The following is a 23,433-nucleotide window of genomic DNA, read 5'->3' as shown; positions in this document are numbered from 1 at the left end:
ACTGACACTACATATCCAAGTATATTTAACCAAATTATGAAAGACAAGTGTCATGACGTTGGCCTGTGGGTAAGGTTTATGACCCCCCCCATAAATACCTTTCTCCCTTCCCCTCTCTTTCTGACCCTACTGAAGGACTGCTGTCCTGAAGGACTGCTGTCCTGTTAAATATAGAGAGTCTGGGAACATCAAACAAATGGGGAAAGAACCATATTTTGGTAATAAAACCAGTTGGAAATATGCTTTGGAACGTAATGAGTATGGATGTCAGTTCGGTTGTCATCTGAGACATTATGACTGATGACAGGACGACATAAACTGTACCTGGGAAAGTATACACCCTCTAGTTATCAGTCACATGGAATTGTTATGCAATTGAAATGTTTGATATTGAAATTGTTTGTTAGGAGATTAAATGTAATTTTAGCTTCCAAATGAGAGAATTGGGTTTTCATAAGGAAAGTGCCCTGCTTGATCAGTGGCCCACCCCTGTGAAGAGACAGGGGTTATAAACGATGAAACACATCCCTCCCCCTCTCCACTATATAAGCCTTTGACGAAAAGATAACCACATGTTCCAGTACGTGAGGTCTGCAGCCTCTACGTTAGAAGGACACACGTCAAGTACAGAACTAAGCCAACCTCAGGGTGAGCTTTGGTGGCGAATGGTATGAACTTTGAGCTTATTCACTACAGAAGTGATACTTCCTAGCCGTTGAGTTAGCAGCGGCCGCTGTAGACGTGGGCTAGGAAAGGACGGATGACGGATCCAGTCTAACAAACAGACGAAGATACCACCACGTATCCAATTTACCACCAGAGACATTCTTCAGAGGACAGGAAGATCTGTTGGCCAACCCGGCCAGCATCTACGACCAACCTACCGAAGCGCAGCTCAGAGTAAATATTTATTGCATTTTCCTTTTCCAAATGGGCGGTAATTTAGAATGCATAAGATAATGTATTTACGATAGCATAGCTGCTGTTTCTTTGTTCTTAAGTCTTCCCGCTCTTTCATTCAAGCCCAACCCCCTTTCCTTTGTGTAACCAGCCATCGTACAGGTTCCGTCCACCAGGGATGTTTTCTGTATGACATCATTTGTATTCTGTGTATTTGTAATTCTGTGTGATTAGTTTAGGTATTTAGTAAATAAATAATTAAACCCAATTTTGCATTGCTGATTCAACTTGTTAGCCAGGGTTCGTAAAGATAACCAAGAATTTACAACTTTCATTATGAGACTGAAAATAAGATAAGGGTTAATATTGACTGCTATCGATGTAAAAGATTACTAAGTATTTTAAGAGTTTATTTGGAAGATAACGGCTCTATAAACGTTCTTCCGTGGTGTCCCGACTTTCTAGTTAATTACATTTACATGATTAGCTTAATCAGGTAATATTAATTACAGAGAAAGGATTTTATAGGTTATCATGTCATATCACTTAATCCGGCATAGCCAAAGACACGACACAAGCATTGTAATCTTCCATTCCGTAAAGTGAGTGTGGAAGAGGTGAAATAATGGATATTGTCAATCAACAATGACAAGCCACTGGGGTCTGACAACTTAGATGGAAAATTACTGAGGATAATAGCAGACGATATTGCCACTCCTATTTGCCAGATCTTCAATTTAAGTCTACTAGAAAGTGTGTGCCCTCAGGCCTGGAGGGAAGCAAAAGTCATTCAGCTTCCTAAGAATAGTGAAGTCCCCTTTACTGGCTAAAATAGCTGACCAATCAGCCTGTTACCAATCCTTAGTAAACTTGTGTTTGATCAGATACAATGCTATTTTACAGTAAACAAATTGACAACAGACTTTCGGCACACTTATAGGGAAGGACATTCAACAAGCACAACACTTACACAAATGACTGATGATTGGCTGAGAGAAAATGATGATGAAAATATTGTGGGGGCTGTTTTATTAGACTTCACTGCGGCTTTTGACATTATCAATCATGATCTGCTGCTGGAAAAAAATAATGTGTTATGGCTTTACATCCCCTGCTAAATTGTGGATAAAGAGTTACCTGTCTAACAGAACACAGAGGGTGTTCTTTAATGGAAGCCTCTCCAACACAATCCAGGTAGAATCTGGAATTCCCCAAGGCAGCTGTCTAGGCCCCTTACTTTTTTCAATCTTTACTAACGACATGCCACTGACTTTGAGTAAAGCCAGTGTGTCTATGTACAGTATGCGGATGACTCAACACTATACACGTCAACTACTACAGCGACTGAAATGACTGAAACACTTAACCAAGAGCTGAAGTTAATTTTAGAATGGGTGGCAAGGAATAGGTTAGTCCTAAATATTTAAAAAACTAAAAGCATTGTATTTGGGCCAAAGGATTCACTATACCCTATAGTTACGATACCCTAAACCTCAACTAAATATTGTAATAAATAATGTGGAAAATGAGCAGGTTGAGGTGGTCAAAACATATTGATAAAACAGTAGCTAAGACAGGGAGAAGTCTGTCCCTAATAAAGCGGTGCTCTACCTTCTTAACATCACCATCAACAAGACAGGTCATACAGGCTCTAGTTTCGTCGCACCTGGACTACTGTTCGGTAGTGTGGTCAGGGGCCACAAAGAGGGACTTAGGAAATTGCAATTGGCTCAGAATAGGGCAGCACGGCTGGCCCTTGGATGTACACAGAGCTACCATTAATAATATGCATGTCAATCTCTTCTGGCTGTGGAGGAGAGATTGACTTCTTCACTACGTATTTGTGAGAGGTATTGACATGTTGAAAGCACCAAGCTGTCTGTTTAAACGACTAGCACACAGCTCAGACACCCATGCATACTCCACAAGACATGCTACCAGAGGTCTCGTCACAGTCCCCAAGTCCAAAACCGACTATGGGAGGCGCACAGTACTACATAGAGCAATGACTACATGGAACTCTATTCTACATCAGGTAACTGATGCAAGCAGTAGAATCAAATAAAACAAAACTGATAAAAATACACCTTATGGAACAGCGGGGACTGTGAAGAAACACATACATAGGCACAGACACGTGCATACACACGATAATATACACACTATACACACTTAAACATGGATTTTGTGTTGTAGATATGTGGTAGTGGAGTAGGGGTCTGAGGGCACACACTTAGTGTGTTGTGAAATCTGTTATGAATGTATTGTAATGTTTTACAAATTGTAGAACTGCCTTAATTTTGCCGGATCCAATGAAGAGTAGCTAATGCCTTGGCAGCAGCTAATGGGGATCCATAATAAATACAAATAGTCAGAACATTTATTTTAAAATATTATTCCATGCAAAACAATTGTGCAGATTTCGCTCTATCATCAGAGTAATACAGCAAGTAATTGCATGCTTTTCATGATCAGTAAACATCAGTTGATCATTTAATTTCAAATAGGTGAGGGTAGCCATTAATTGGATATTTGAATGATATAAAATAAAAGTTAACTATATCTGGCAAGTATGAGTGGTTTATGTTAATTTCCCATGCTTTGTCAGCTCTGCCTGTCAAGCAGTTAGCAGAAGGGCACATTTGATGATGTACTATTAGCTGATCATGTTTACTTTGCTACCTGTAGGAACTTTGTACAGTTGGCTAAACATATAGTGGTAAGTAGACCTAATGTACTTTTTTAGTAGCCATCGGAAAGTATTCAGACCCCTTGACTTTTTCCACATTTTGTTACGTTAAAGCCTTATCCTAAAATGTATTAAATAAATAAAAAATCCTCATCAATCTACACACAATACCCCATAATGACAAAGCAAAATGTATAAAATACAAAAACAGAAATACCTTATTTACATAAGTATTCAGACCCTTTGCATGAGACTCGAAATTGAGCTAAGGTGCATCCTGTTTCCATTGATCATTCCATTGATTTTTACAACTTGATTGTAGTGCAGCTGTTTTAAATGAAGTTGATTGGACATGATTTGGAAAGGCACACTCCTGTCTATATAAGGTCCCACAGTTGACAGTGCATGTCAGAGCAAAAACCAAGCCATGAGGTCAAAGGAATTGTCCGTAGAGCTCCGAGTTCAAGATGGTGCCGGAGGGGAGGGCTGCCGTCTTATCGTATCTTAACCAACCATGCTATTTTGTTAGTTTTTTTGCATTGTTCATAATTTGTTTGGTACATAATGTCGCTGCTACCGTCTTTTATGACCGAAAAGAGCTTCTGGACATCAGAACTGGGATTACTCACCTCAAATTGGACGAGGAGTTCTTTTTCAATGAGTCGGAAGCGAGGGATATGCTACAGACACCCGACCAGGCCCAGGTCCCCATGATTCGGTGGTAAAGGAAACATAGGTTTTGCGGAAAGAGATCATGATGCCTTGTGAGGATCAAGCGATGAGTGGCTAATCTGTCCTTGCCTTCCATTTTGCTAGCTAACGTTCAATCGCTGGAAAATAAATAGGATGAACTTAAAGCACATATATCCTACCAATGGGACATTAAAAACTGTAATATCTTTTGTTTCACCGAGTCGTGGCTGAATGACAAGATTAAGAACATACAGCTGGCGGGTTATACACTCTATTGGCAGTGTCACGGTTGTCGAAAGGATCGGACCAAAGTGCAGGGTGTTCGTAGTTCCACATCTTTATTAACCGTGAAACTAAATGCAATACACCAAACACTTGAAATGACAAAACAACAAACCGTGACGCAGAGAGGAAAACACACTACTCAAAATTATAATCACCCAAAAAACAGGTGGGACAAACATCAGCTTAAATATGACCTCCAATTAGAGACAACGACAACCAGCTGCCTCTAATTGGAGATCATACAAAACAAAACCAACATAGAAATACAAAACTAGAAACTGAACATAGAAATACAAAAACAGACAAACACCCCGTCATGCCCTGACCTACTCTACCATAGAAAATAACAACTTACTATGGTCAGGACATGACAGGCAGGACAGAACAGCAGCCTCTGGTAAGACATGGAGCAGGGGCCAATGCATATTTGTAAACAATAGCTGGTGAACGATATCTAAGGAAGTCTCAAGCTTTTGCTCGCCTGAGGAAGAGTATCTCATGATAAGCAGTAAAGTTTTCATTCAAATTTTTCGTAGCTGTCTACATTCCACCACAGACCGAGGCTGGCACTAAAACTGCACTCAATGAGCTGTATTCCGCCATAAGCAAAGAGGAAAACGCTCATCCAGAGGCGGTGCTCCTAGTGGCCGGGGACTTTAATGCAGGGAAACTCTACTCAGTTTTACCTATTTCTAATTCTAGACCACCTTTACTCCACACACAGACACATGTACAAAGCTCTCCCTCGCGTGACAGTACTCCCCCCCCCCCAAACCCTCACATCCTGCTTATCCGCCAGCATAGGAGGTGGCTCCTGTTCGGGGCGTAGCCCCCACTCCGCCAGCTGATCCCTCCGCTTTTGTGTCCCCGGATCATCACCGGAGGCTCTGGACTGCGGATCATTGCCGGAGGCTCTGGACTGCAGACCGCCGCCGGAGACTCTGGACTGCAGACCGCCGCCGGAGAGACTCTGGACTGCAGACCGCCATCGGAGACTCTGGACTGCAGACCGCCGCTGAAGGTTCCGGACTGTAGGCCGTCTCAGGAGGTTCCGGACTGGGGACCGTCGCTGCAGGCTCTATGCCATGGATCATCACTGCAGGCTCCGCGCCATGGATCATCACTGGAGGCTTTGTGCCATGGATCATCACTGGAGGCTCCAGGCCATGGATTATCACTGGAGGCTTCGTGCCATGGATCATCTCTACAGGCTCCGGGCCATGGATCATCCCTACAGGCTTCTTACCATGGATTATCACTGGAGGCTTCGTGCCATGGATCATCACTACAGGCTCCGGGCCATGGATTATCACTGGAGGCTTCATGCCATGGATCATCACTGGAGGCTTCGGACCATGGATCATCAAATCAAATCAAATGTATTTATATAGCCCTTCTTACATCAGTTGATATCTCAAAGGGCTGAACAGAAACCCAGCCTAAAACCCCAAACAGCAAGCAATGCAGGTGTAGAAGCACGGTGGCTCAGAAAAACTCCCCAGAAAGGCCAAAACCTAGAGAGGAACCAGGCTATGAGGGGTGGCCAGTCCTCTTCTGGCTGTGCCGGGTGGAGATTATAACAGAACATGGCCAAGATGTTCAAATGTTCATAAATGACCAGCATGCTCAAATAATAATAATCACAGTAGTTGTCGAGGGTGCAACAAATCAGCACCTCAAGAGTAAATGTCAGTTGGCTTTTCATAGCCGATCATTGAGAGTATCTCTACCGCTCCTGCTGTCTCTAGAGAGTTGAAAACAGCAGGTCTGGGACAGGTAGAACGTCCGGTGAACAGGTCAGGGTTCCATAGCCGCAGGCAGAACAGTTGAAACTGGAGCAGCAGCACGACTGGGGACAGCAAGGAGTCATCATGTCAATTAGTCCTGAGGCATGGTCCTAGGGCTCAGGTCCTCCAAGAGAGAGAAAGAAAGAAAGAATTAGAGAGAGCATACTTAAATTCACACAGGACACCGGATAAGACAGGAGAAATACTCCAGATATAACAGACTGACCCTAGCCCCCCGAAACATAAACTACTGCAGCATAAATACTGGAGGCTGAGACAGGAGGGGTCAGGAGACACTGTGGCCCCATCCGATGAAAACCCCGGACATGGCCAAACAGGAAGGATATAATCCCACCCACTTTGCCAAGCACAGCCCCCACACCACTAAAGGGATATCTTCAACCACCAATTTACCATCCTGAGACAAGGCCGAGTATAGCCCTCAAAGATCTCCGCCACGGCACAACCCAAGGGAGGGCGCCAACCTAGACAGGAAGACCACGTCAGTAACTCAACCCACTCAAGTAACGTACCCCTCCTAGGGACGGCATGGAAGAACACCAATAAGCTAGTGACTCAGCCCCTGTAATAGGTTTAGAGGCAGAGAATCCCAGTGGAGAGAGGGGAACCGGCCAGGCAGAGACAGCAAGGGCGGTTCGTTGCTCCAGAGCCTTTCCGTTCACCTTCACACTCCTGGGCCAGACTACACTCAATCATAGGACCCACTGAAGAGATGAGTCTTCAGTAAAAACTTAAAGGTTGCGCTGAGTCTGCATCTCTCACATGGGTAGGCAGACCATTCCATAAAAATGGAGGTCTATAGGAGAAAGCCCTGCCTCCAGCTGTTTGCTTAGAAATTCTAGGGACAATTAGGAGGCCTGTGTCTTGTGACCGTAGCGTACGTGTAGGTATGTACGGCAGGACCAAATCGGAAAGATAGGTAGGAGCAAGCCCATGTAATGCTTTGTAGGTTAGCAGTAAAACCTTGAAATCAGCCCTTGCCTTAACAGGAAGCCAGTTTAGGGAGGCTAGCACTGGAGTAATATGATCAAATTTTTTGGTTCTAGTCAGGATTCTAGCAGCCGTATTTAGCACTAACTGAAGTTTATTTAGTGTTTTATTCGGGTAGGCGGAAAGTAGAGCATTGCAGTAGTCCAACCTAGAAGTAACAAAAGCATGGATTAATTTTTCTGCATCATTTGTGGACAGAAAGTTTCCGATTTTTGCAATGTTACGTAGATGGAAAAAAGCTGTCCTTGAAACAGTCTTGATATGTTCTTCAAAAGAGAGATCAGGGTCCAGAGTAACGCCGAGGTCCTTCACAGTTTTATTTGAGATGACTGTACAACCATCAAGATTAATTGTCAGATTTAACAGAAGATCTCTTTGTTTCTTGGTACCTAGAACAAGCATCTCTGTTTTGTCTGGTTTAAAAGTAGAACGTTTGCAGCCATCCACTTCCTTATGTCTGAAACACAGGCTTCTAGCGAGGGCAATTTTGGGGCTTCACCATGTTTCATTGAAATGTACAGCTGTGTGTCATCCACATAGCAGTGAAATTGAACATTATGTTTTCGAATGACCTCCCCAAGAGGTAAAATATATAGTGAAAACAATAGTGGTCCTAAAACGGAACCTTGAGAAACTCCGAAACTTACAGTTGATTTTTGTCAGAGGACAAACCATTCACAGAGACAAACTGATATCTTTCTGACAGATAAGATCTAAACCAGGCAAAAACTTGTCCGTGTAGACCAATTTGGGTTTCCAATCTCTCCAAAAGAATGTGGTGATCGATGGTATCAAAAGCAGCACTAAGATCTAGGAGCACGAGGACCGATGCAGAGCCTCGGTCTGTGCAGTCTCAGTGCTATGATGGTGTCTAAATCCAGACTGAAGCATTTCGTATACATTGTTTGTCTTCAGGAAGGCAGTGAGTTGCTGCGCAACAGCTTCTTCAAATTGTTTTGAGAGGAATGGAAGATTCCATATAGGCCGATAGTTTTTTATATTTTCTGCGTCAAGGTTTGGCTTTTTCAAGAGAGGCTTTATTACTGCCACTTTTAGTGAGTTTGGTACACATCCGGTGGATAGAGAGCCGTTTATTATGTTCAACATAGGAGGGCCAAGCACAGGAAGCAGCTCTTTCAGTAGTTTAGTTGGAATAGGGTCCAGTATGCAGCTTGAAGGTTTAGAGGCCATGATTATTTTCATCATTGTGTCAAGAGATATAGTACTAAAACACTTTAGTGTCTCCCTTGATCCTAGGTCCTGGCAGAGTTGTGCAGACTCAGGACAACGGAGCTTTGGAGGAATATGCAGATTTAAAGAGGAGTCCGTAATCTGCTTTCTAATGATCATGATCTTTTCCTCAAAGAAGTTCATGAATTTATTACTGCTGAAGTGAAAGCCAGCCTCTCTTTGGGAATGCTGCTTTTTAGTTCGCTTTGCGACAGTATCAAAAATACATTTCAGGTTGTTCTTATTTTCCTCAATTAAGTTGGAAAAATAGGATGATCGAGCAGCAGTGAGGGCTCTTCAATACTGCACGGTACTCTCTTTCCAAGCTAGTCGGAAGACTTCCTGTTTGGTGTGGCGCCATTTCCGTTCCAATTTTCTGGAAGCTTGCTTCAGAGCTCGTGTATTTTCTGTATACCAGGGAGCTAGTTTCTTATGACAAATGTTTTTAGTTTTTGGGATGCAACTGCATCTAGGGTATTGCGCAAAGTTAAATTGAGTTCCTCAGTTAGGTGGTTAACTGATTTTTGTCCTCTGATGTCCTTGGGTAGGCAGAGGGAGTCTGGAAGGGCATCAATGAATCTTTGTGTTGTCTGAGAATCACTGGAGGCTTCTTACGTGGAGCCGGAACAGGTCTCACCGGACTGGGGAGACGCACTGGAGGCCGGGTGCGCAGAGCAGGCACAGGATATACTGGGCCATGGAGGCGCACTGGAGGTCTGGAGCGTAAGGCTAGCACAACCCGTCCTGGCTGGATGCTTACTTTAGCCCGGCAAGTGCGGGGCGCTGGCACAGGACGAACTGGGCTGTGAAGGCGCACTGGCGACACTGTGCGTAGAGCTGGTGCAGGATATCCTGGGCCGTGGAGGTGCACTGGAGATCTGGAGCGTATGGCTGGCACAACCCATCCTGGCTGGATGTTCAGTTTAGCCCGGCAAGTGCGGGGCGCTGGCACAGGACGAACTGGGCTGTGAAGGTGTACTGGCGACACAGAGCGTAGAGCTGGCGCAGGATATCCTGGACCGAGGAGGCACACTGGAGACCAGGAGCGCTGATCCGGCACAATCCGTCCTGGCTGAATGCCCACTCTAACACGGCAAATGCGGGGCGCAGGCACAGTGCGCATCAGGCTATGAATGCACACTGGAGATATAGTGCGCTTCACAGCATAACACGGTGCCTGGTTGTTCACCTGCTCCCCACAGTAAGCATGGGGAGTTGGCTCATGTCTCCACCCTGACTCTGCCAATCTCCCCGTGTGCTGCCTCTCGTGCTTCCGTCGTTGCCGCGCTAGTTCCTCGCATCATTGCCGTTCCTCTTTCGCTGTCTCCACATGCTTCCATGGCAGGGTCTTGTCCCCTGCCATTACCTCCTCCCAGGTCCAGGACATCCTCCACTCTCTCTTCTCCCAGGCCCAGGATCCCTGCTCCTCCTGGGCACGCTGCTTGGTCTTTTTGTGGTGGGAGATTCTGTCACGTTTGTTGTATGAAGGATTGGACCAAGGCGCAGCGTGTGTATCGTTCCACATTTTATTATAACTGTGAAACTATGCAAGACGTACAAATAAACGACTAAACAAAATAACAAACCGTGATGAAGAGGTGAAACATACACTACCTCAAAATATTCTCCCACGAAACCTAGTGGGAAAAACAACAACATAAATATGATCCCCAATTAGAGACAACAATGACCAGCTGCCTCTAATTGGACATCATCCCCCCAAAAAACAACATAGAAATACAGAAACTAGAACCCCACATAGAAATACATAAACTAGACAAAACCCCAACATAGAAAAAAGAACTAGAACCAACATAGAAATAAATAAACTAGACAAAACCCCCTGTCACGCCCTGACCTACTCTACCATAGAAAATAAAAGCTTTCTATGGTCAGGACGTGACACTCCGCAGCCGATGTGAGTAATAGCTTTAAACAGGTCAACATTCACAAGACCACTGGGCCAGACGAATTACCAGGACGTGTACTCCGAGCATGTGCTGACCAACTGGTAAGTGCCCTCACTGACATTTTAAACCACTCCCTGTCTGATTCTGTAATACCAACATGTTTCAAGCAGACCACCATAGTCCCTGTGCCCAAGAACACTAAGGTAACCTGCCTAAATGACTAATGCCCCATAGCACTTATGTGTTTTAACCATGAAATTCTTTGAAAGGCTGGTCATGGCTCACATTAACACCATTATCCCAGAAACCCTAGACCCACTCCAATTTTCTTACCGCACCAACAGATCCTCAGATGATGCAATCTCTATTGCACTCCACACTGGACAAAAGGAACACCTATGTGAGAATGCTATTCATTGACTACAGCTCAGCGTTCAACACCATAGTGCCCTCAAAGCTCATCACTAAGCTAAGGACCTTCGGATTAAACACCTCCCTCTGCAACTGGATCCTGGACTTCCTGACGGGCCGCAACCGAGGTAGGAAGGACAGGTAACAACACGTCCGCCACGCTGATCCTCAAAAAGGGGTCCCTCAGGGGTGTATGCTCAGTGGCCAGGCACGACTCCAACACCCTCATTAAGTTTTCTGATGACACAACCGACACCGACAACAATGAGACAGCCTGTAGGGAGGAGGTCAGAGACCTGACCTTGTGGTACAAGGACAACAGCATCTCCCTCAATGTGATCAAGACAAAGTTGATGATTGTGGGATACAGGAAAAGGAGGAACGAGCACGCCCCATTCTCATCGACGGGGCTATAGTGGATCAGGTTGAGAGCTCCAAGTTCCTTGGCGTCCACATCACCAACAAACTAACATGGTCCAAGTACACCAAGACAGTCGTGAAGAGGGCACAACAAAACCTATTCCCCCTCAGGACACTGAAAATATTTGGCATGGATCCTCAGATCCTCAAAAGGTCTTACAGCTGCACCATCGAGAGCATCCTGACAGGTTGCATCACTGCCTTGTATGGCAACTGCTCGGCCTTTGACCACAAGGCACTACAGAGGGTGGTGCGTACGGCCCAGTACATCACCGGGGCTAAGCTTCCTGCAATCTAGGACCTCTATACCAGGCGGTGTCAGAGGAAGGCCCTAAAAATTCAATCAAATGGCTACCCAGACTATTTGCATTGACCCCCCCCCCCCCCCCCCACACACACACACGCTGCTGCTACTACTCACTGTTATTATCTATGCAAAGCCACTTTAATAACTCTACCTACATTTACATAATTACCTGAATTACCTCCATACCGGTGCCCCTGCACATTGACACATTAACTCTGTACCGGTACCCCCTTTATATAGCCCACTATTGTTATTTACTGCTGCTCTTTAAATATTTGTTATTCTTTTAAGAAGGGCCTTGGTCAGGGAGGTGACCAAGAACCCAATGGTCACTCTGACTGAGCTCCAGAGTTCCTCTGTGGAGATGGGAGAACTTTCCAGAAGGACAACCATCTATGTAGCACTCCACCAATCAGGGTTTTATGGTAGAATGACGGAACCCACTCCTCAGTAAAAGACACATGACAGCCCACTTGGAGTTTTCCAAAAGGCACCTAAAGACTCTCAGACCATGAGAAATTAGATTCTCTGGTTTGATGAAAACAAGATTGAACTCTTTCGCCTGAATGCCAAGCGTCACGTCTGTAGTAAGCTTGACACCATTCCTACGGTAAAGCATGGTGGTGGCAGCGTCATGCTGTGGGGATGTTTTCAGCGGCAGTGACTTGGAGAATAGTCAGGATCGAGGGAAAGATGAACGGAGCAAAGTACAGAGAGATCCTATTTGAAAACCTGCCTCAGAGTGCTCAGGACCTCAGACTGGGGTGAAGGTTCACCTTCCAACAGGACAATGACCCTAAGCTCATAGCCAAGACAACGCAGGACTGGCTTCGGTAGAAGTCTCTGTATATACTTGAGTGGCCCAGAGCCTGGACTTGTATCCGATAGAACATCTCTGGAGAGATCTGGAGAGATCTGAAAATAGCTGTGCAACAACGCTCCCCATCCAAACTGACAGAACTTGAGAAGAATGGGAGAAACTCCCCAAATACAGGTGTGCCAAGCTTGTTGTGTCATAACCAAGAAGACTCGATGCTGTAATAGCTGCCAAAGGAGCTTCAACAAAGTACTGAGGAAAGCGTCTGAAAACTTATGTAAATATAATATTTCATTTGTCTTTTATTTATACATTATTAAACAAATCTAAAAACCTGTTTTTGCTTTTTCATTATTGGTTATTGTGTGCAGATTGATGAGGGGAAAAACACAATTTAATACATTTTAGAATAAGGTTGTAACGTAACAAAATGTGGAAAAAGTCAAGCGGTCTGCATACTTTCCGAAGGCACTGTAGGACTACCTAGCGAAGTTACCTAACATTCCCTTTTCAACATTGTTTTTGAAAGTGTTTAATCACAATTGCTGCTGACAGACATGATAGGCTACAGTGATAGATGGACCACGTCAAATTGGCTACCTAGCTAACAACAGATCACTTCAATATGTCTAGTTAACAAGCTAACTTTCAGGGGATAAACTAGATGGCTATATCCAAATATTGCTTGATTTGCTTGCCAGCTATAGTGGTGATGACAGTAGTCCAACTGACCACCAAATCTTTCCACATCTCTAATGAAGCAAGCTAAATGGGACGCTGTTTGTTTAGCTAGCTAGCTACAGTACATGCCAAATGGATAGGCATGGATAGGCACCCTCACTTATCTGAAATTGCATGATCAATTGATGTTTACTGGTCATGAAAAGCATTAAGTTACTTGCTGTATAACTCTGATGATAGAGCTAAATGTGTAACAATTGGAAATGTGTAGTTCTGACTATGCATTTCAAGAGATGATGATATTAAAACAAAATAGTTTACATTTATTTAACAATCCGTTGAAAACGGCATGTAGTTGTCAAATCCAATGCACCATATTGTGACTTTTTTTTTATTGATAACGACCTATACCATTTTAAAGTAGCCTATAATAACAAAACCATTATGCATTAGAGAATTACATTAGACATTGTAAGTAGTGTTCACATGAGAGGAGAGTGAGAGAGTGTGTAGAAATATCAACACTGCTTAGTTGAGCCACATATAGACAAAGTGTGTTAGTGTTGTTAGATTCTGGGTTAAACTTGGAACATTGTTATACTCAGTATCTAAGGAGTGATATGGACTGGTTTTTACATCAGAAGTTAATGGTTATCTGTAGGAGCCAGATGGCTTTGGAATGTGTTGGGTGGATGGGAGGAAGTCACAGGATTGCTATAAGGGATACGGGTGGAGAGCTTTGGATTAGGCATCAAGGGGGTTGATGTCAGTCCAGATCCCCATGGTTTATTACCCTATCACTTCGTCTTCCTGTCGAACCATGAAATATGTAAGGGTTGGAGAGAAGGAGGAGTGCCTAAATTGGAGTATATATACTTGTGTTGGTGGAAACATGTTTTGTTTGAATACAGCTGTATTGACCTTCTGGGAAGAATTGAACTTGGATAATCTTTCATAATGTCCGTTGAGTGTTTTACTCTGAGAATTAGAACCTAACAGTGTCCTACAGGGTTGGGGTCAATTCCATTTAAATTCCAGTCAATTCAAGAAGTAAACCAAAAACATCTAATTGAAAATCATTGAAGAGAATTGGAATTGGAATTTTAACGTACTTCCTGAATAGACTGGAATTGAAATGGAATTGACCTAACCCTGGTGTCCTACTTTAAAGTGTTCAATACCCCTGCTTCCAGTCCAGCTCCATTCAATTTAAAGTGAATTCAGAAAGCTGATTGGACATGGAGCGTGGGTTCTACAATACCCTCTTCAAATGATGACATTTTCAATTCAAATCATGTCCAATTCATTTCCTAAATTGACTTGAATTAAAATGGAATTGACGAAGTGGTGTATATGATTGGCTATATGTGCTGTATGCCAAAATGAGGCAGCAGCGCAGCTCTGGTGTGAAATTAACAGCTCTTTACTACACCCCCAGGAGCGAGTCTGAACACCAGCAGAGAGAGAGGGAAAGATGGAAAGAGAGATGGAGAGGGAGGAAGGTGGCCATTAACTAAAGGCAGAGAGAGGGAGGGAGACTCCTTCACCTGCATTCAAATGACACATAATCCAGCACTATCAGCTCTGCTCTCCCTTCATCCCTCCAACCTCTCTCTTTTCCTCATTCCTTCTCACTGAAAATGTTGTGCATTAGCATCACTCATTTATCTCCCTCCCTCTTCCCCTCTAGGTCTATCTGGGTGAGGAGGTGAGGAAATGAGAGAAGGAAAGGAGGAGAGAGAAGCTTATCCAGCAGAGAGAGAAGCAGTCAACTCTAGCCTCAATGATGTCAGAGATCCCCCCACCGCGCGTGCGCACACACACACACACACACACACACACACACACACACACACACACACACACACACACACACACACACACACACACACACACACAAACACACAAAAACTCACACAAAAACTCACACACACAGCACCTCACTAACAATATCATATTGTTCGGTCTTGTGGTCATCATGCATGTGGTTAATACTTAGTGGAATAATGAATTACAAGGGAAAAACTGCCTGGTACACACAATACAATGTATTTGTACAGCAGCACTGGTGTACTGTGCTCTGTGCTCTGGGAAGGAGAAGGGAGGGGGAAGAAACACATATAAATACTCTGAGGGTTTAGAGTTAACAGTGATACTAAAACCAGAGGGAGATGGAGAGAGAGAGAGAAGGGAGTGGGGGTGAATTTGTTAATACAAAGGAACACTGCATCAAACCAATGAACTGCTCTGAGCCTTGCTGGCTGGCTGTGTGTGTGTGTGTGTGTGTGTGTGTGTGTGTGTGTGTGTGTGTGTGTGTGTGTGTGTGTGTGTGTGTGTGTGTGTGTGTGTGTGTGTGTGTGTGTGTGTGCGTGTGCGTGCACGCGTGTGTGTGTGTGTGTGGCTGTTTGAGCCGCGGCTGAGACGGAGAGGAGTGCGTCAGCATTACATTCACGTTCCCACTGAAGGACAAAGGGAGGGGGCAGAGACAGTCTTAGCTCCTCTCAAGACACACACACAGGGAAAAAAGAGAGGCTGTAGAATAAATAACAAGAAGAGAAGAGGAGATGGGGATTGGAATGCTGTTGATGCTGCGACGGTGTCATGCCTGTTTGCCTGCTTGTGTGCCTCCTCTCTCTCTTCCGCTCTCTCACTCTCCCTTTTGCTTTCCCCCTCTCTCTCTTCCTATCTCTCTCCTCCACCGTGGTTACTGCAGTAGTCCAGCAGCCAGTCGGGAGCTTCTCAGCCACACAGAGAGCTAACTGCCACAACTTGCTACCTCACCTCATGCCTACAGCCCTCAGTCCTGAGCTCAGCCCTGGGGATCAACTTGTAGACAACCAGGACAGACAGAGGGATACGGCAGGAGACACACACCTCAGGGGAGAGGGCACCAGGCCAGGAACCCCCATTCCTGGCTCATTTTACGGATACCAGCTATAGATATATACCCTTCACAGCCACCATCGCATCCACACAACAGGAATCTACTCCTCTCTCTCTCTCTAAAGCGTAGCTCCGGCAGCACTGCGCTCCCCTCCTCCCTCCTCTCTAACCAGCACCACCATCTCTCCACCCCCCCACCCCCTCAGGAGGAATCGCTGGATTATTGCTAACTATGCTGCACGCGGCAGGCTGCAGCTGCTATAGACACAGCCAGGCAAACCAACGCAGGGAGAGGACCAGAAGAGAAGAGAGAAAAAGAGAGAATAGAGGGGTGACTGCATCGGGAGTCCTTTAGCTTTTCCCTCTCTCTCTTTCTCCATCCATCAGAGCGGGGCTAATCAGGCACCAGCTAGCCGTCGGCAAAGTCACAGAGACGGAGGGCTCTCTGCTGACACACACACACACACACACACAGAAACACATGAACACGCTCACATGCACGAGGACCTGCCAAAACGGGGGATTCTTTATAATTTTATTCTGTAATTTTTTTCCTTCTGCTCAGTGTGTCTGGCTTATACTGCGTGATGGAGCAGTTTGATTCGTCAACAGAGGGGGCCGTGTGTCTGCGGCTGCAGGCAGGGAGAAGGGGAGAGGGGGGTTGGGGGACGCCAGGCACCTGCTTAGCTTAACCCACACGGCCTGTCCTTTCCCACCAAGCCTGTAGTCTCTACACGCTGCTCCACTCCGCTCTGCTCCACTCTCACCACTGGCTAACAGGAGACATCTTGTTCCATTGGTTAACACAGGGACATTACCACCACATTCCAGAGGAAGGAGAAGAACTGAAATTAAATATATTTTTCACTTTTCTGATTTTCCATTGAAGTGAACTACACGGCGGTGGTTTATGATTGGTTTTCATAGTATTCGGAAAGGAAGAAGAAACAGGCCATTTCAGAACTAATGAGGTAGGTGATTGATCCTGGTTTTCAACCGTTTGTTTTTATCACTGCAAAGCATTCTGCTTCTGCTGCTGCTCTGCCTTCACATTAATCTCTCTTTCTCCCTCTATTCCCCCTCTCTCCTTCTTTCACTCTCTCTCTCTTCCTCCCCTCTATTACTCTCTCTCTCTCTTTCTCTTTACTTCTCTCCCTCTCTCTTTCTCTTTCTCACTTTTTCTCCCTGTCTGTCTCTGCGTAGCATCTCCAAGTACCGTCGATGGCGTGGCGAGCCCTGTCCTTATTCCAGCCAGGGTAGGAGGGTGGTGTGTCCTCCTCTAGCGTCTGTCTCCCCCCACCATGCTGAATAATGAGTCCTCCGAACCATGAGTCCTGTGGGCCAGGTTTCTCTGCAGCCCACCTGGAACGCAGCCCTGCTCACCCTGCTAGCCCTCACCATGGTGCCAGCTCTCAGTGTGTACCAGCCTGCCGGCCTGGGTGCTCCCTCTAAACCCCAGAACTGTCCGGCAGTGTGCTCCTGCACCAACCAGCTCGCTAAGGTGGTGTGTACGCGCCGTGGCCTGGTCAGGGTGCCCCCCGGGATCCCCACCAACACCAGGTACCTCAACCTGATGGAGAACAGCATCGAGACCATCCAAGCTGACACCTTCAGACACCTACACCATCTGGAGGTGCTGCAGCTGGGCAGGAACGCCATCAGGCAGATTGAGGTGGGGGCCTTCAATGGCCTGACCAGCCTCAACACCCTGGAGCTGTTTGACAACAGACTGACGGGGATCCCCAGCGGGGCCTTTGAGTACCTGTCCAAGCTGAGAGAGCTGTGGCTGAGGAACAACCCCATTGAGAGCATCCCGTCCTACGCTTTCAACAGGGTGCCCTCTCTGATGAGGCTGGACCTGGGTGAGCTCAGGAGGCTGGATTACATCTCTGACGGGGCCTTTGAGGGCCTGCAGAACCTCAAGTACCTGAACCTGGGGATGTGTAACCTCATGGAGATGCCTGTCCTGTCGCCCCTGACAGGCCTGGAGGAGCTGGAGATGTCTGAGAACACTTTCCCTGAGATGAAGCCTGGCTCGTTCCGCGGCCTTTGCTCCCTACAGAAACTCTGGATTATGAACTCTGGGATCACCGTGATTGAGAGGAACGCTTTCGATGACATTACGGCACTGGTGGAGCTCAATCTAGCCCATAATAACCTGTCGTCTCTCCCCCACGACCTCTTTGCCCCGCTGCAGTATCTGGTGGAACTTCATCTCCACCACAACCCCTGGAGGTGTGACTGTGACGTGGTCTGGCTGTCCTGGTGGCTCAGGGAGTACATCCCCACTAACTCCACCTGCTGCGGCCGCTGCCACTCCCCTGCCCACATGAGAGGACGATACCTGGTGGAGGTGGACCAGACCACATTCCAGTGCTCTGCTCCCTTCATCCTGGATGCTCCCAGGGACCTCAACATTTCTGCAGAGAGAGTGGCTGAACTCAAGTGTCGTACAGCCTCCATGTCATCGGTCCGATGGCTGCTTCCTAATGGGACCGTTCTGACTCACAGCTCGGCTCACCCTCGGATTTCCGTCCTCAACGACGGAACGCTCAACTTCTCCAACGTTCTGCCATCGGATACGGGCATCTACACCTGCATGGTGACTAACATGGCGGGTAACTCCAACGCCTCGGCCTACCTGAATGTCAGCAATGCCGAACTCAACACCTCCAACCTGTCCTATTTCACTACACTGACTGTGGAGGTGCTGGAGCCCACCGTAGAGGAGATCCCCAAACCCAAACCCACCATCCCAGCCTCGCCTTCTGTGTTCCAGCCCGTCTTCATCTCCACACCCACTGTGTTGCTCCAGAACACCCAGACCCCCCGCCAGATATCTCTCCCCACGGCCCGTGGCCCCATCCACCCTCCCCCCAGCCTGGACGAGGTCATGAAGACAACCAAGATCATCATTGGCTGCTTCGTTGCGGTGACGCTCCTGGCCGCTGCCATGTTGATTGCCTTCTACAAGCTGCGTAAGCGGCACCAGCAGCGGAGCACGGTGGCGGCGGCGCGGACCATCGAGATCATCCAGATGGACGAGGAACTTCCCCAGGTTCCATCGGCCAGATCAGGTTCTAGCGGGTCTGAAGAGACTGGGCTGGCTCTGCCCATGTTACTGGAACACAACAGCACCGTCTTCAATGAGGAATACATCTCGTCGTCCTCATCGTCCTCCCACAGAGACAGGGACAGGGACAGACACAGAAACAGGGACAGGGACAGGGACAGAGACAGAGCTGCCTACGGGGCTCACTGGACCCATAACAACCTGGGAAACTCCCTGCATCGCTCCTCCAGCCGCCAGTATTATCAGCAGCACCACAGCCTCATCAGCACCATCGCAGAGCCCTATGTCATTAAGACCACTCACACCAAGGAGAAGGTCCAGGAGACCCAGATCTAAGGGACTCATGCTGGCCTTACTGTGGATCAAGCTGTGTGGATCTAACTCAGTGGATTTCTATATGGATCTGACTTTACACCCTCCTCTCCTCCTCTTCTCTCTGCTCACCAGTCCATGCAATAGAATGCACAAAGAAGACAGTAACTTTATTTTGTACAGAGTGCAAAATAGAGACAGTTTTCTCTCTCTTGTACATGCTTATACATAAATATAGAAATATAAAAAATATAAAATAAATATACTATGAGGACGGTGGTGGAAGATTATATTTAAAAAAATAAAGTACAATTTAAACTATTTTCTAATAACTCGTAACTTCTATTTAAAAATGAGAGATGTTGAGATGCTGTGGGGATAGTCCAATATAATGATTGATTGAGGGAACTGTCTTGAGGAAGACTGTTCTGTTTGTTATTTTGACCATTTAGAATGCAGTAAAACCCCTTTATACCCACACCAGTTTATAGAACAACAAGCCCTAACATCAGATCAGTCTCCACAGGTTAAGCTTGTTAAAGCACCAATTCGTACTGTGCCAAACGTTGCAATAAAAGGCTGGAAGATTAAGAAAACCAACAGCCACAACCAAGCAAAATCTAGACAGAGAGTCATTTGTCGAGGGAGAGCTGTGGAGAGAAGAGCGTAGATTTTGCTGTTCAGTCACTATCAGCCAAATGTTTTCAGACTGCAGTGGATTTCTGCAGCTAAGGTTTAACCCTTTGTTTATCGGAGCTAAGCTACACGTCTTTCTAAAAGCATCTCTTTTTTATGTTACTGAATCTAAACCCATTTAGTATGATTGCATTTGATTTATCCCAGGTCCCCTTGGCTACAATGAAGGACAGGCTATTATGAACAGTGATTTGGTGTGATTACTTCATGCAGATTTCAGTTGCATAATGCATTATGTTTTATATATTGTTTTCCTTTCCTTGGGTTGCGACATGCTTCTTAATAACATTTGTAGTGTTTTGGGTTAATGTAGTGATGCATTAAAGCAGTTATTTGCCTGCTCTCTGTAAGGGCTCTTCTATTGGTAATCCCTCACAGATACCGACATGTGGTGCAGAAGGACTGAGGTTTGCTGACCGATCTGCTTTTGAAAGAAAAAAAGGAGTGGGGTTGAAATGAAATGAATGTCTGGACATTGGGCTTGTTTCTCTGTGGACGTAATTGAAACAGTGAAATCGTTTTTTATTTTCCTTATTTTAGGTATTATTTCGAGCATTATGGGGAGGCTATAAGGAGGTAAAAATAAATAAAACCTTTGGTTTGTATTTCTCTACTCGGACACATTGCCGTGCCATTCTTTTCCTCTTGCTCACAGTGTGGCGATATTAGCTAGTAAGCCTGTTAGCATGTCAGTCCACAGACACTGAACAGAACGCATTCTGAATTCCAAATGGAGCTCTACCCCGTAGCCACTTCTGTAGATCTGAAAGGTCCAGATATAGCAATATGGCAAATGCTTCACTTTGCCTTCTGATAAACGTCTGGATTTCTTTGCAGTATCGCTTTCACCTATCCAATCATTTCAGATGTACTGTACACCAGTACCAAGGGAGCAAGGGTCAGGATTGTTTTGGAATCTTGAAGAAGAGGTCCATGCTATTTCTATGCTCTAAATCAAATTAAATCAAATTAAATCAAATTGTATTTGTCACATGATTTGTAAATAACAGGTGTAGTGATATGCCTACTTCCGCTTACTTACAGATCCTTCCCAACAATGCAGAGAAAAAAAATATAGAAATAACAGAAAACTAGTAATATGAGGAATAAATACACAATGAGTAATGCTAACTTGGCTATATACACAGGGTAAGTACCAAGTCAATGTGCAGGGGTGCGAGGTAATTGAGTTAGATATGTACATATAGGTAGGGATAAAGTGACTAGGCAACAGGATAGATAGTAAATAGTAAGGATAGATAGTAAATTGTTAGTCCAAAAAGGGTCAATGCAGATAGTCTGGGTAGCTATTTAGTTAACTATTTAACAAACTATTTATGGTTTGGTAGAAAATGTTCAGGGTCCTGTTGGTTCCAGACTTGGGGAATCTGTAACGCTTGCTGTACAGTAGCAGAAAGAACAGTCTATGACTTGGGTGGCAGGAATCTTTGACAATTTTTAAGGCCTTCCTCTGACACCACCTGGTATAGATACCCTGGATGACAGGGAGCTCAGCCCCAGTTATTTACTGGGTCATACGCACTACCCTGTGTAGCAACTTGCAGTCAGATGTCAAGCAGTTGCCATACAAAGTGGTGATGCAGCCAGTCAAGATGCTCTCAATGGTGCAGATGTAGAATGTTTTGAGGATCTAAGGTCCCATGGCAAATCTTTTCAGTCTCCTGAGGGGGAAGAGGCGTTGTCATGCATTCTTCATGACTGTGTTGGTGTGTGTGGACCATGATAATTCCTTAGTGATGAGGACACAGAAGAACTTGAAGCTCTTGACCTGCTCCACTACAGCCCCATCGTGCTCGGCCCTCCGTTTCCTGACGTCCACGATCAGCTCTTTTGTCTTGCTGACGTTGAGGGAGAAGTTGTTGTCCTAGCACCACACTGCCAGGCCACTGATCTCCAACCTGCAGGCTGTCTTATCGTTGTTGGTGGACAGGCCAACCACCGTTGTGTCAACATAAAACTTGATGATGGTGTTGGAGTCGTGCGCGGCCTCACAGTTATGGATGAACATGGAGTATAGGAGGGGACTAAGCACGCGTGTTATGGGTCAGCATAGCGGATGTGTTGTTGACTACCTTCACCACCTGGGGGCGGCCCGTCAGGAAGTCCAGGATCCAGTTGCAGGGGGAGGTGTTCAGTCCCAGGGTCCTGAGTGAGGAGAATGGAGGGCACTATGGTGTTGAACGATGAGCTATAGTCAATGAACGGCATTCTCACATAGGTATTCCTGCTTGTCCAGGTGGGAGAGGGCAGTGTGGAGTGCAATAGAAATTGCGTCATCTGTGGATCTGTTGCGGCGTTATATGAATTGGAATCTGTCCAGGGTGTCTGGGATGATGGTGTTGATGTGAGCCATTACAAGCCTTTCAAAGCATTTCATGGCTACAGATGTGAGTGCTATGGGGTGATAATAATTTAGACAGGTTACCTTGACGTTCTTGGGCACATGGACTATGGTGGTCTGCTTGAAACAGATAGGTATTACAGACTGGGTCAGGGAGAGGTTGAAAATGTTACTGAAGACACTTACCAGCTGGTCAGCGTATTCTCTGAGTACGCGTCCTGGTAATCTGTCTGGCCCTGAGCCCTCTATTCTCCTCTTCCCCTGTGATTCCTTTGCATTGCATTTCCTCTGGTCCCTGTCAGTGAATGAGTCTAGAAGTGAGGTTCTGTATAATGCTACATTATCCTCCCTCCCACACTGGAGCTCCTCCCTCCCACCTCCTGATCTTCACATTGTCCAAGGTGGTTAGATAGACACACACACGCTGAATGCCAAATAAACCTCCAGCACCTTCCCCCTAGGCATAGATACAAGTAATGTGGTAGTAGCCACCTTGCCCTACGTTGGATTTCTGCTATATTCCTCACACCCATACAATCCTTTCAGGTATACAGAGGTGATTTGGGGTTCAGTAACAGAGCTTGGGTGCGTCCAAAAAATCAAACATAACTTCCTCTTCTTGTACATTTTTCTACTACCTTGATGTGAGGAGACAAGTATTGGTAGTCATTCACCATATTGGTTTCCTCTTCTTGTCAGATCAGTGCAGATGAAAGCGCAAAAGAAAGGGAGATACTTTAGATCATTGAATTTAAGTTTGTATATGGTTACACTGTCAAAAACATATATCCAAATGAAAATGAATCCTTCCTTCTATCAATACGCAGATCCGTAGTACATCCCCTTTGTGGGGAAGTAGCCTACAGTGTAATTTATGTGTTGTGTAAATTACACTTTCACAATGAAAATGAATGATTCTTGTTATCACCAATAATACGCTTCCGTAGTACATTCTCAATGTGTGGG

At 45.6% G+C, this 23,433-nt stretch overlaps 1 protein-coding gene across 1 annotated transcript; it reads left to right on the top strand.

Annotated features, from left to right (window-relative positions):
* Positions 1-16,659: 16,659 nt before the first annotated feature.
* Positions 16,660-21,084, top strand: LOC115152049 (leucine-rich repeat-containing protein 4-like). Its single transcript, XM_029696521.1, has 2 exons — positions 16,660-16,995; positions 17,228-21,084. Exon 2 carries the CDS (start codon positions 17,352-17,354, stop codon positions 19,431-19,433), a length of 2,082 nt encoding a protein of 693 aa, XP_029552381.1. The 5' UTR covers positions 16,660-16,995; positions 17,228-17,351; the 3' UTR covers positions 19,434-21,084.
* The last annotated feature ends 2,349 nt before the right edge of the window (positions 21,085-23,433 follow it).

This window comes from Salmo trutta, chromosome 17, assembly GCF_901001165.1.
Source record: "Salmo trutta chromosome 17, fSalTru1.1, whole genome shotgun sequence".
NCBI classification, from domain to species: Eukaryota; Metazoa; Chordata; class Actinopteri; order Salmoniformes; family Salmonidae; genus Salmo; species Salmo trutta.
This window is presented reverse-complemented; position numbering and strand designations above follow the sequence as displayed.